The 10,994-nt window shown below is 50.8% G+C and overlaps 1 protein-coding gene across 1 annotated transcript in view; it reads right to left on the bottom strand.

Annotated features, from left to right (window-relative positions):
- Window positions 1–10,255: 10,255 nt before the first annotated feature.
- The window catches only part of ZNF593 (zinc finger protein 593), a 2,449-nt gene continuing 1,710 nt past the window's right edge, over window positions 10,256–10,994 (bottom strand). The window contains exons 3-5 of the mRNA XM_014591962.2: window positions 10,943–10,992; window positions 10,641–10,703; window positions 10,256–10,551 (exon numbers count right to left, since the gene is read on the bottom strand). Of these exons, the coding sequence (XP_014447448.2) occupies window positions 10,410–10,551; window positions 10,641–10,703; window positions 10,943–10,992 (255 nt within the window). The 3' untranslated portion in view covers window positions 10,256–10,409. The remainder of the gene's footprint in view (window positions 10,552–10,640; window positions 10,704–10,942; window positions 10,993–10,994) is intronic.

Genomic DNA, 10,994 nt, shown 5'->3' with positions numbered 1-10,994 from the left:
CCTCTCGCGGGCCCCGCCCCTGCTCCACCCTTCAGGCTTCCCAGGGCTTTGGCTGCCGCGCGGCCCGGCCAGGAGGCGGTGCCGCTGGTGGGCGCCGGGCGAGCTCAGAGCCGCCCTGAGGTCCGCCCCAAACTGGCCTCGAATTGCGGGGTGGAACCTTGACCTTCGAGCTCCTTAACAAGGGGCCCCGGAGTGAGCCTGAGCCGTAAGGGGCTAGCAGAGCACAGAGGTCAGGGCCGGCCCGGGCAGAGGCCAGCTCCCGAGCGGTGCGCCTGGGCGGCGAACCTCCGTGAGTCCGTTTCCTGGTCTGCGAAGCAGATACCATAGTCCCCACCTCGGGGGCCACTTTGAAGAGCATCTGAGTTCAGGGCTCTACAGCCTTTACAACCAGGGTACTTAGTCCTCCTCTTTTTTTTTTTGTATTTTTCGTTTGATTTTTAAAAAGTTTTTGCCACAGGGGAAGTAAGAAATGGGGGTGGGGGGCACGCAGAGATCCCTTCTCCAGTCTCTCAGGATCTGGGGCACGCCTACACACGTGCGCATTGTGATCTTCTAAGCCACTGTGTCTGGGACTTGAACCACAGTCAGCCATGTGAGAATCCAGCATCTCAACCCTTACACCACCTGCTGGCCCCATAACCTACCTCTCTTATTTTGTACCACGAACCCCCTTGGCAGGCTGGACCCTTTCTCAGGATAAGGCTTTGAAAACAGAACAGAGCGCAGTGGCCCATGCTGCTGGTCCTGTTGTCCCGCAGCTGGGACTACACTGGGAGGCACAGGTTCTACTCCTCGGCCCTAAGGGCCAGATGTCCTCAAATGTGAAACCCTGTTAAAAAAAAAAAAAAAAGGCATTAAACAAAATGTTTAGGATTACAAGAACAATTATTGTCAAAATATATTTAAAAGTACAGTGGCCAGCAGATGGCATGGAGGTTAATGAAGCTGGATCCCACATGACTGACTGTTCGAGACCCAGACTTGGCACTTGAGAAACATGCTGATGCCTGGGTGTATGCAGGCCGAAATCTGGAGCGGAGAATGGAGAAGGGATTGCCGCGTGGTCACCCCCTGGGCAGTGCTTCTCACTTTCCCTCTCTGTCTCTGTCTCTCTCTATTTTTGTAACCTGTAGCAAAAAGCAAAAAACAAATTTATTCTATAGTTATCTATGTATTAGCCTTAAATAACAAAGCTAGCAAGTTTAAGTTAAAATTTCCAATTTTTTAAATGAAGAAATTGAATATTTTATTTCTTATTTTGCTGCAAAGCTATTGCTTCAACTGTATAAACTAGCACCAGCAAATGCAGTACATTGCAAAACTAAAATAGCACTGTTCTTCAGCACTATACAACTAACAAAAACTTTTCTCCACGCCCAGTTTTTCCCAATGGAGAGAAAATGAAGTACTCTGATCTAAATCCAGGGATGGTTATAAGGAAGATACAGTGTTATAGGAGGCTTAGGATAACAGTGTTACCGTTTATTACATCATTTTTATAACTATTATATTTAATTATAACTATAATTTTTTTCTTTTTTTGGAGAGGTTTTTGCTATAGGGCACATGCACTCACCAGACAGACAGAGAGACAGAAAGCGAGAAATCACCCCCCAGGGGGGATAGCCACATTGCAATCCCTTCTCCTCCATCCTCCTCTCGGGATCTTGGTCACGCACACACACGCGCCCGGCGTGAGTTTAAGCCACCAGGTCCAGGACTCGAACTGTGGTCAACTCCATGGGAGTCCAGAGACACAGCCATTATGCTAACTGCTGGTCCCTAACTATAATTTTTTAATCACAGATAATTTTATGAATTCTGAATACTTGAGTCTAGACTAAGAATCATGGAATATTGTGAAAAAGATGCATTTTGTGTTTATTAAAAACATAACCATTAGGGGACCAGCAGTTAGCATAATGGCTATGTTGCTGGATTCCCATGTACTCGAACGTTCAAGTACTCTGGGTTCAAGTCCCAGACCCGGCAGCTTAAACTCATGCCGGGTGCATATGCTTCATGCCCAAGATCCCGAGAGGAGAATGAAGAAGGGATTGCAGCATGGCAATCCCCCCTGGGGGTGATTTCTTACTTTCTGTCTCCCTGTCTCTCTGTCTTTCTGGCGAGTGTGTGTGCCCTATAGCAAAAACCTCTAACACAAAACAAAACAAAAAAACATGCCCGTTAGAAAGTGAAGGGGTTCTTCTTTCCAGTAGTGGTGTTCAGAGTCGTTTCTTTTCCCACTGGTATTGCTAAAGTTGCAATTTCAGTCTTCTATCAACCCCTGATCTAAGACAACTATGCCTGGCTTAAGCTGTTTGACACCACTTTGTTTAAGGGCTCTGCTTTCCCCCTTCAGTAGACTACGTATTTCTCACACGCATCTCCACTCCTTAGTTCATCTAGTTCTGAAGGGTGACTCCGTATGGCCTTGATCAGCCACCTAGCTTCATAGCAAGGTTTGTCGACGAGTCCTGGGTTTTCTGCAGGAGCTTCATTGATCTCAGTGACTTCTCCTGACAGAGGAGAATAGAGGTCACCAGCAGCTCTCTCTCTTTCCAAAGCACCGAACTCTTGTTCAGTTTTGTCCCGACTTCAGGCAGACTACCATAAACACCATCTCCCAGAGCTCCCTGTGCAAAACTGCTGATTCCCACGGTTCCAGTACCGTTTTCTGTTGTTATCCACTCATGTTTCTCCGGGAATTTCTGCACTGACAGCAGAGCTGGTCCACTGCACAGTGTCCGGGCAGCGCCGGCCCTCGTTGCCAGGGCTGAGGTGGGCAGGGCACGGCTGGTGCCATGACCATGCACAGGTGCAGGCCACAGCTGCATGCTCCATGTTGCTCACAGTGCCACGTTCCCGTATTTTTTTTTTTTTTTAGAGATATTTGCTATAGGGAACACGTGCTCACCAGAGAGAGCAAGCAATCGCCATGCCGGGGGATGGCCGTGCCGCAATCCCTTCTCCATTCTCCTCTTGCAAATTTGGGCATGCATGCACATGTGTCCAGAGTGAGTTTTGGACACGAACCCTGACTGAATACATGGGAGTCCAGTGACGTAACCATTATGCCATCTGCTGGTCCCATTATTTATTTTTGTGATTTTCTTTTCTTCAAGAGATTTTTGCTATAGGGCACGTGCGATCGCCAAAGACACAGAGAGAGACAGACAGAAGTGAGAAATCACCCCCCATGGGGGATGGCTACATTGCAATCCTTTCCCCATTCTCCTCTCAGGATCTTGAGCACACACATGCGTGCCCAGCATGAGTTTCAAGCTGCCAGACCCGGACTCGAACCGTGGTAGACTATGTGGGAATCCAGTGACGTAACCATTACGCCATCTGCTAGTCCTATTATTTCTGTGATTTTTCTTTAAAAAAATAAAAGAATTATTTTATTTAACTTTATTTATTATTATTTTCCAGTTTTGAACAGAGAGAGACAGAAAAAGAGAGGGAAAGTGAGAAAGCAAACCACCAGGTTTGGGACTTTAACCACAGTCAGCCAATGTGGGAGTCCCGCACTTTTAACCACCATGCCACCTGCCGGCCCTCTTTTTTTTTAGAGAGATTTTCACTGTAGGGCGCGTGCGCTCGCCAGACAGACAGAGAGAGACATAGAGACAGAAAGCGAGAAATCACCCCCCCAGGGGGGATGGTCACGCCGCAATCCCTTCTCCTCCATTCTCCTCTCGGGATCTTGGGCACGCACGCACACGCGCCCGGCGTGAGTTTTAAGCCACCGGGTCCGGGACACGAACCGCGGTCGACTACATGGGAGTCCAGCGACATAGCCATTACGCTAACTGCTGGTTCCCCCGGCCCTCTTTTTTAAAGAATTCTTTTATTTTACTTTATGTGTGTATTTTAATTTGGCCAGAGAAGGACAGAATGAGAGAGAGAGAAAGTGAGAAAGCAAGCCGTCTGGTCTGGGACTCAAACCTAGGTTGGCCACGTGGAAATCCAGTGCCCTTAACCACCACGCCACCTGTGGGTCCCTAATTTTATTTTCTTTCACTTCTCCCATGAGAGAAAGGGAGACAGACAGGCATCTCCAACAAGGTAAGCTCCCCACATTGTGACCCCTCTCGTCTCCGCCAGCCTGGCTCCTGGCCTGCCGTGCACAGGGAGACCCCGGCTGCACACCCGGACCTTCCTGTGTGTCCGGCATCACAGGACACGGCCTCCCTGCGGTGCCGCTGCTGGCTGTGCACGTTCCTTTGGAATCGGTATGTTTAAGGGCGTTCAGCTGTGGGATTGTCTTTGATTATCTGCTCTCCTGTAATGATCAGCAAACAGTGAAAGACAGGGAGTGCAACAGACAGGTGGAAGAACTTGGTTCACCCAAGTGAGAGCAGGTCCCCGAACCGCAGAGGTGCCCAGCCCAGGGCAGCCACAGCACGGGAGCTGTGAAGCAGGGAGATGCCAGCAGGTGCAGTGTGGCAGTGAGGTGGCTACCCCTGTGATTTTGTGATAGTTAGGCACAGAAATACTCTGAGAAACTTACAGTAAGCACAACTTGATATGAAAATATTTGTGGGACCAGCACATGGCCTAACGGTATGTCACTGGACACATGCATACATATATATTTCTCTCTTACACAAGAAATAGATTGAAAATAATTCTAGGGCTGGTAGCACGGGAGATGCTAGCAGGTACAGTGTGGCATGAGATGGCCACCCCTGTGATTTTGTGATAGTTGGGCACGGAAATACTCTGAGAGACTTACAGTAAGCACAGCTTGATATGAAGATATTTGTGGGACCAGCACATGGCCTAACGGTATGTCACTGGACACATGCATACATATATATTTCTCTCTTACACAAGAAATAGATTGAAAATAATTCTAGGGCTGGTAGCACAGTTGTTAGCACCGGGGCATTAAGTACACTGTGGTTCAAATCCTCACTCTGGATGGTTTAAAAACATCCTGGGAAGGGACCAGCAGTTGGTGTAATGGCTATATTGCTGGACTCCCATGTAGTCAACTGTGATTCAAGTCCCAGACCCAGTGGCTTAAACTCACACCAGGCACATGTGCATGCATGCCCAAGATCCCGAGAGGAGAATGGAGAAGGGATTGTGGTGTGGCCATCCCCCTTTGGGGGTGATTTCTTGCTTTCTGTCTCTCCGTCTCTCTCTGTCTTTCTGGTGAGCGCACATGCCCTATAGCAAAAATCTCTCCAAAAACACAAAAACAAAAAACATCTTGGGCATGTGGGCATGTGTGTCCCAAATCCTGACTGGAAGGATAAATGAAGGGAAAGGGATTGTGGTGTGACCATGTCACATTGGGGGGTGTTTTTTCTCTCCCTCTAACAAATGTGTGTGCCCTCTGACAATTAAAAAAATTCTATAATAATAGGGGGCCAGCAGGTGGCATGGCAGTTAAGGCACTGGATTACTACATGAAACACTATGGTTCAAGTCCCAGACCTGGCAGCTTGGAAGTCATACTGAGCACAGGTACATGTATGCCCAAAATCCCAGGAGGAGAAAGAGAAGGGACTGCAGCATGCCCATTCCCCCAGAGACTGATTTCTCACTTTCCCTCTCACTGTCTCCGTCACTCCCCAGAGAACGCACATGCAATATGGCAAAAACCTAAAAAAAAAAAAAAGAGCCTTATCAGAGTGTTTCATAGACAAAGATCTGTTTTCAAAGGTACAGAAGGGAGAGCCCCTGGGGCTGACAGGTGGTATGGTGCTTGAGGTGCTGGACTCCCACATGGCTGACCGTGGTTCAAGTCCCAGACCAGGTAGCTTGCTTTCCCTCTTTCTGACCAAATTAAAACAAAACAAAACAAAACAAAACAAAACAAATAACCTAAATAAATCTTAAGGAAAAAGAAAAAAGAAGCGAGGCCCCAGCCAGCCAGCCCCCGCTTTCCCTGAACTCACAACCCTGGAGAGAGAGAGCAGTACATACTCGCTCCCCTAAAGGATTTAGGGCCCAGCAACCACCATACTATCACAGCTCCGTCCCCTCGGCATCCGACAGGACTAGGGACTTAGGGACACGATAGGCAGTGGCTCCTACTGGGTTGTAAGAAAAGTCATGATGCGTTTCTGCACAGAAAAACTATGTCATGACCTTTTTTCTTTAAGAATTATTTAATTTTGTTTACTGTTAGTTTAACATTTGCTATAAAGCACATATGCTCACCAGAGAGCGAGAGAGAATGAAGGTGAGAAAGCAAGCCCCAGATCCAGGACTCAAACCGCAGTTGTCCACGTTAGATTTTAGCTCCTTAACCACCACGCCACCTGCTGGCCCACGTCGTGACTTTCCTGACAACCCAGTATTTCAGAGGGTTTTATGAACATGGAAGTCCCACAGACCTGCTGTAAGCACTCCCAGGGTAACAGCAGGTCACGACGAGAAGACACGCCCGTTTGCAGCAGGGCGCCATCGGGTTCCTGGTCTTCTGTTCTCTCTACGTGTGTATTCTACAGAGGTGTGAATGCGACTTTTCCCTCTTAGGAGTTCTCTGACTCCAAATAAAGAATACTGGGAAGTGCTCAGCACAAGGACCGGCACTCTTACACTGTCGGTGGGACCGTAAGTGAGCACGGCCGTGGAGCACAGCACGGAGAGGCCTCGACACCGGGACTAGAACTGACACGTATTGATCAATCCCACTGCTGGGCAGATCCAAAAGGAAGGGACTCGGCGTGCTGTAACGGGTTATGGCCAGGATAGGGAAGCACCCTGAGTCCATGAATGGAGAAGTGAATAAATAAAACGTGCACACATGCATGTGCGATGGAATACTATGCAGTCATTATGAAGGAAAAACCCAGCCATTTGAGGTTAAATGAATGAGTCTGGAGGACATTATGTTAGGTGAAAGAAGCCAGGTACAAAAAGAGAAATACCACATGTTCTCTCTCATGTATGGAAATTGGAAAAAATTGCCTCAAAGAAGTAGAGAGAGAGGCTGGCAGGTGGCGTGGTGGTTAAGGCACTAGACCTCACATGGCCGGCCATGGTTCCAGTCCCAGATCTGGCGGGTTGCTTTCTCACTGTCTCTCTCTCTCTGTCTCTCTTCGTTGAGTACATGTGCCCTGTAGCAAATTAAAATAATAATAATAAATAAATTTTTTTTTTAAAAGATGAGGCTGGCAGATGGCGTGGTGGTTAAGGGCGTGGAATTCCCACATGGCTGACTGTGGTTCGCGTCCCGGACCTGGAGACTTCTTTTCTCGCTTTTCCTTTCTCCCTCTGCTTGTGTCTGTCTGGTCAAGTTAAAAAATAGTAATAACAAGTAGAATTAAATAAATAAATACATATTTTTAAAAAGCAGGGAGCAGTAGGATACCTACTGGATGCTGAGGACGGTGAGGAATAGATGGATGTTGGTTAATAGAAAACAATTGCACACAGATGGGAGGAACAGTGTTATAAAATACGGTGGGGAGAGCGTGGTCCACAACGCCCTACATGTAACATTATAAATGGTGGAGCCAACCCATGTACTAGTCACACTAATTTACCCATTACACATTGCATTCACGTACTGAGAACATGGGACAACTGCTAATAAAAAAATTCATTTAAATAAATAAATAAGAATTAGTTAAAATAAATGACCAGCAGTCAGTTACTTTATTTGTGTGTGTGCGTGCATGTGTGAGTGTTTTTAGGTTTTTTCCATAAACTGTGTGTGCTCACCAGAAAGACACAGATAGAGAGGGGAAGTGAGAAATTACCCCCTAAGGGGGATGGCCATGCCACAGTCCCTTCTCCTCCATTCTCCTCTTGAGATTCTGGGCACACAAGTGCACATCCCCAGTGTGGTTTTCCAGTCGCCAGGTCTGGGACTTGAACTGTGGTCAACCATGTGGGTGTCCAGCACCTTAATCACCACACTACCTGCTTGCCCCATCAGTTACTGTTTTAACAAATCATGGACAACTTTCTTAGCTAATCAGTATGTGTGAATCTATTTTATTAAAAAAATTTTTTTTTGCCGTAGAGTGCATGTGCTTACTGGAGAGAGACAGAAAGAGGGAAAGTGAGGGACCAGCAGTTGGCGTGATGGCTATATCGCTGGACTCCCGTGTAGTCGACAGCGGTTCAAGTCCTGGACCCAGTAGCTTGCTGGGCACATGTGCAGGCATACCCAAGATCCTGCACGGAGAATGGAGAAGGGACTGTGGCATGGCCATCCCCCCTTGGGGGTGATTTCTCGCTTTCTGTCTCTGTCTCTGGTGAGCACACGCAACCTATAGCAAAAACCTCTACACCCCCCCAAAAAAAGAGGGACTGGGGGGACGGCTACAGCCACATCCACTTGTCCTCTATTCTCCACTCCGGATTTTTGGCACACATGCACATGGTGTGATTTTCTTTTTTTCTTTTACTTTTTTTAACACAAAGTATTACTATTATAATTTTCCAGTTTGATCAGAGAGAGACAGAGAGGGAAAGTGAGAAAGCCAGCTACAAGATCCAGGACTTAAACTGTGGCCGGCCATGTGGGAGTCCAGCGCCTTTAACCACCACGCCACCTACCGCCCCTCTTTTTTTTGTTTTAAAGAGAGTTTTTTGCTATAAGGCATGTGCACTCACTGGAGAGACAGAGAGACAGAAGGCAAAAAATCACCCCCCAGGGGGATGGCCATGCCGCAATCCCTTCTCCTCCATTCTCCTCTCGGGATTTTGGGTACACATGCACATGTGCCTGGTGTGAGTTTTATGTTGCCTGGTCTAGGACTCGAACTGCGGTCAACTACATGGGAGTCTAGTGACCTACCTATTATGCCAACTGCTGGGCCCTTCACGGTGCGATTTTCAAAACCACTGGGTCCAGGACTCGAACCTTGGTTGGCCATGTGGGAATCCAGTGCCTTAACTACCATGCCACCTGCTGGCCTGCGAATCTGCTTTCAGCCCAAGCGTGAGAGTAAGGAAGTCTTTGCAGGAACTGGGTCTTACAGAGAAGGGTGAAACGTGCCTCCCTCAAGGCAGGCCGGGGGATCCCACAGAAACTGAGTGGGATAGGCACTTACCAGGGCAGAGGCACCCTTCCCCTTGCTGAGTGCTGATTGGTGGGGATCAGGCCTGGACCTGGGCTGAGCAGGCGTGCCCAGTACCTGGTCCAGGCCTGGGACTCCTGGGCACGGCCAGCCAGGGCCTGTCCTGCCGCCCCAGTCCCGGGTGGTGGGGGAGGTGCTGCTCAGGCCTGATGCTGATCTCTCCTGACAGCTGCTCCTAAGGCTGGCAGGACGCAAGCGGCAGGGGGAAGGGACCCGATTTAAAGGTCCAGCTGCCCCGCCCCCTGCCAGACCTAGGCACGCAGGCGCAGGGGACAGTGAGCATCCTCTGAGGGTGCGGGTCTTCTGTCTGCAGGAGGTCAGTGATCTCTATACCACTTCCTGCTTCTTGGAACACCACTGGTCCTCACCACTGGTCCGCTCTCACCCCATAGGCCGCCAGGGAGACCAGCGACCCCCACCATGCGATTCCGACGCCTGACCCCTGGCTACTTCCGAGTGCTACAGGTAAGTGCCCCTAAATGATGGCTTCCGGCACTCCGACCCCCTTCTCCCCTGCCAGGACTGGGTTGATACCCCAGACCGCCGGGCTGTCACGTTCCCTGCCGCCTGAGCAGCCAGGGCCCAGATGGGCAGTGAAGCGAGAGGGATTGGGGTGGAATCTCCCCGGGGCAGCAATGGCATCCACGCCTCCTCCACCCAGCTGCGCCTTCTCAGCCCCTTCCCACCCTCCGCTTTCTCTGAGGTCTCAACTGACCCCTCGCTCTCTGCACCCCAGATGCAGGTAGCTGGGGAGCTGAAGGCAGAGCCCCGGAGTCCGCTGACAGGGATTGTGGCCACGCTGCTCGCTGTCCTTGGGCTGGGTGGCTCCTGCTATGCAGTATGGAAGATGGTGGGGCAGCGGCAGGCCGCCCAGGGCCCCTGAGGGTAGCCGCCACAGGCCCCGTGAGGAAGAGGGTAGCCTCTCACCTGAGCTCTGGTAGGTGACCGAAGGGAGGTGGCTGCAGCCCGGGAGCTTTCTTTCTGGGGATCAGGCCCTGCCCTCACTGGAAGCAGAATAATGAATCTGATCCCACTCCCCTACTCCACACTGCGCCTGGGCTCCACCTGGGGACCCCAGAGAAGAAGCAGGGGCAAGTGGGGGGCAGTCACCCTGGGCCCTGTACCTTTGGCAGAAAGCAGGAGAGAAACCCTTATAGGGCAGGAGTTTGGGCTGTGGCCTAGAAGTTACAGACTAAGGCTGACCCTCTTCGTCCAGATCCTTTATTAGGGGGGTGAGCATCCCAGAGGCCATCCACTCCGCAAACCGGGGGCCAAAGGAGGTTGGCACACTCTCCCCTTGTGTCCTTGTGTCACTGTCCACGGGCAGCTCCCTGCCCTGCATCCTCAGGCCGGTCAGGTAGACGTGTCCATCTCTGGGACCTCAGTGGACACTTCTGTAGGCACTGCCAGGCGCTGGGGAGGCACATAGGATCCCATACCCGCTGCCCTCTCGGCCTCTTCCTGACTGTAGGGCTCCACGCTCAGCTGCTTCAGCCTGGGAGAAAGAACACGAGTTGGGAGCTGAGCCGGGGCGAGCCCTGCTTGTACACACCCCCCATCAGTCCTCTCCTGAATCCTTCATACCTTTTCTTATGGTCTTTGGATCGGAAGTGGGTCTTCAGGTTGGCGGAGTCGATGAAGTACCTCCTGTAGGGATGGGAGGTGAGGACTGTGAGAAGGCGACGCCTCTCGAGCACGCCTATCTCCCAGATCCGGCTCGTTCCCTGACGCCGGGCTCCGGGCGTCCCTCCCTGCAGGGACGGGAGGAGGGCACACCCACGGGTGCCAGGGGGCCAGACCCCGCGCGGCCCGGGCCGGGGCCTCACATCTGCAGGCCGGTGCCGCGGACGCGCCTCCGCCCCAGGCCGGGCTCTGCCGGGACTCACGCGCAGGCCAGGCAGCGGTGCAGGCCACCCCCTGGCAGGTCAGGGTCAGGCT

This window comes from Tupaia chinensis, unplaced genomic scaffold, assembly GCF_000334495.1.
Source record: "Tupaia chinensis unplaced genomic scaffold, TupChi_1.0 Scaffold000628_1, whole genome shotgun sequence".
In the NCBI taxonomy this organism is placed as follows: domain Eukaryota; kingdom Metazoa; phylum Chordata; class Mammalia; order Scandentia; family Tupaiidae; genus Tupaia; species Tupaia belangeri.
The sequence above is the reverse complement of the archived record's forward strand: the minus strand, read 5'-3'. Positions and strand labels throughout refer to the sequence as shown.